General features: G+C 40.0%; 1 protein-coding gene and 1 long non-coding RNA gene across 2 annotated transcripts in view; one reads left to right on the top strand and one right to left on the bottom strand.

Annotated features, from left to right (window-relative positions):
* Positions 1 to 393: 393 nt before the first annotated feature.
* On the top strand, positions 394 to 2,610 carry chrnd (cholinergic receptor, nicotinic, delta (muscle); the record flags this gene model as incomplete). The annotated part of the gene is given in 5 exon segments (XM_035657611.1): positions 394 to 438; positions 532 to 641; positions 1,351 to 1,506; positions 1,668 to 1,777; positions 2,410 to 2,610. Coding segments are annotated over 4 exon segments (547 nt in total), but the record flags the coding sequence as incomplete, so codon positions are not given.
* LOC118325058 overlaps positions 2,586 to 2,793 on the bottom strand; it is a 3,105-nt gene continuing 2,897 nt past the window's right edge. Inside the window, exon 4 of the long non-coding RNA XR_004796587.1 lies at positions 2,586 to 2,597. This is a non-coding gene — a long non-coding RNA (uncharacterized LOC118325058). The remainder of the gene's footprint in view (positions 2,598 to 2,793) is intronic.

The following is a 2,793-nucleotide window of genomic DNA, read 5'->3' as shown; positions in this document are numbered from 1 at the left end:
CACAGTACTGGTTTTTACTATAGTGTATAATCTGTCCCTACATCGGATCCACCTACGATGTCAACCTTCTTTGTGATTTTTGTGTCACTGTCAAGTATTCTCTCTGCACACTTCACAGCCCGTTCTTATCCCCAGGTTTGCAAACACAGAAGCGAGTGGCTGTATTCAATATGGTGTGCAATCTGCAACCTCAACACTAATGTCACTAAATCCTTCACACTGGTCGTTTAAAACTCAGATAAGTTTAAAACCTTAATTTCAAATAAGAATTGGTCAAATACAATAAGATATCGTTAATAGAACATTGTTTTGATACTCAAGTTTTAAAAAATAAAAATCTCAAGAAGTCAAGAGGAGAGCGGGATGAAGAGTTGGTCTGTTCTTCATTTGTAGAAAGAAGTAGACGAGACGCTGCTGACGAATGTATGGATAGAGCACGTAAGTAAATCAGTCACTTACTCATTCACTTTACGCTGCAGGCAACATTAATATATATTTCCAGTAACTGTGTGTGTGTGTGTGTGGTGACAGACGTGGACTGACTACCGGCTGTCGTGGAATATGACAGAGTTTGACGGCATCGAGGTGCTTCGTCTGCCGCCCAACATGGTGTGGCTGCCGGAGATTGTGCTGGAGAACAAGTGAGATTCCAACCTCCTGTCATACAGCTCTGACACAATAACATTTATTATTTAGAGATTAGAGCTGGAAGTAAGGTTTGAAAACCTACAATAATCCCTTTTGTCTGTAATGTTTCATAGCAAAAGAAACTAAAGAGACACAAGGCAAAACTATAGAGTCGGGGTCGACAGTGCTTCCTTATCAAGGTTCAGTCCTGGGTCCTATTCTTTTTGCTTTGGATGTGCCTCCCTTCAGACAGTTATAAGACACTTTAAAGCTTCCCAGAAACTGGGAGATTTTAATTGGGTCACAAATAAATGTGCAAAATGTCTTCCTCCTGCTAAATGCACCTATTTTATCTCATTTATAAGGTACTTAAAATGTGTATAGTTTTACTGATGATCTTGAGAAACACTGCTTGAAAGGAATCTCCTGTCAATGCCACGTAGATGATATTCAACTATACATTTCATTTAATTACCTGCCTGAACTCTTTAACGATTGTAAATAATCTCCTACAGTTCAATGCTGACAAACAGAAGTTCATTAGACAAAACAATCTCACCTCTAGGTTCATTTAATAGCTGTTCTGGAGCTTTCGATCATATCGTATGAGCTTCATCAGCAGATCGAAAGTCTCAGAACAGCTGCTAAACTGACCTTGATAGTGGAACCTCTCGTGTATGTGTGTGTGTTTTGTAATCCTAACCTGCCTTCTCTCTCCACCAGTAACGACGCCCAGTTCCAGGTGGCCTACTACTCCAACGTACTGGTGGATTCTACTGGTCTCTGCTACTGGTTGCCTCCCGCTATCTTCCGCTCCTCCTGCTCCATCAACGTCAACTACTTCCCCTTCGACTGGCAGAACTGCACGCTCAAATTCACGTAAGGTCAACTATATTTAAAAAAAACCACGAATAATCACATGATAGTTTAGTCCAACTGTCATTTTGTTTATGTGTCTATTTGAATCTTTATTTAAAGCATCATGGCCTTTCTTGATCTTCTCCCTCTGTGTTAACTCCATTTCCCGTGTTGCTTTACAGCTCTCTGACCTACAATGCTAAAGAGATCAGGATGTTGCTGAAGGAAGACGCGGATGAAACCAGCAAATGGACGGTGGAGTGGATCATCATCGACCCTGCTAGCTTTACGGGTAATCATCCTCCCCAATCTCTCTCACACAGTTACAGGTTGAGCATAGGGATTAGTGAAAATCTACTAAACCCAGTTTAACTATCTAAACCACTGCTTCCCCTACCTTTTTTCCTTAAGGGACCCTCATTGACGACCCCTCACTAAATTAACACATTTTGTGGATAATTTATATTACATTCAGTGCATAACAAGAGAACAATTGATGTAAAAAGTGAACACAATAACTGCAGGAAGTTTGTGTAAAAACAATGATTTGTATGAATTTCAAGATTATTCCCTGTGAATGTTGATCAGAAATTATATTTTTTTAGAACTTTTATTACAATCTTCTCTCTTTTTCATGTTTTTAAAAAAAAATAATTTTAACAATCATACATATTTAATGAGCTTCTTTTTTTGGGGACAAATTCAGTGTTTTTTTCTCCCTGATGCTTTTTCTATTAGCTCTTTGGTTGTGATAACTGCATAGTTTTTTTACTTTAATGAGATATAGGCCTACTGTGTATATTTTTTTAAAGTTTTCCTACTCGCCCCCCATGAAGTTTTGGTGACCCCTCAAGGTAGCGAACCACTGATCTAAACCTCATTCTCCGTCTGTTTCTTGTCCTCTGTGTTGTTCCTCGCTGACAGAGAATGGCGAGTGGGAAATCATCCACCGGCCGGCCAAGAGAAACACCTACAAGCACGTTCCCATGGAGAGCAACAAGCACCAGGATATTACCTTCTACCTGACCATCAAACGCAAACCTCTCTTCTACATCGTCAACATCATCATCCCCTGTGTGCTCATCTCCTTCCTGGCCTCGCTCGTCTACTACCTGCCCGCTGACAGTCAGTGCACTTTCACCTCCTTAAACATAAAGAAAAGTAACATTTCAGCATTAAAATGTATTTAAACTCTTGGACAAATGTTTCCAACAAAATTCAAACTCAGAGAAATCTGTCATTTTATTCAGGTAACGCTGCATTTTCACCGGTCGCCTGTCAATGACGTCATATCCCCTTTGTGCATGC

This window comes from Morone saxatilis, unplaced genomic scaffold (genome assembly GCF_004916995.1).
Source record: "Morone saxatilis isolate NCDOM2014 unplaced genomic scaffold, NCSU_SB_2.0 Contig0, whole genome shotgun sequence".
In the NCBI taxonomy this organism is placed as follows: Eukaryota; Metazoa; Chordata; class Actinopteri; family Moronidae; genus Morone; species Morone saxatilis.
This window is presented reverse-complemented; position numbering and strand designations above follow the sequence as displayed.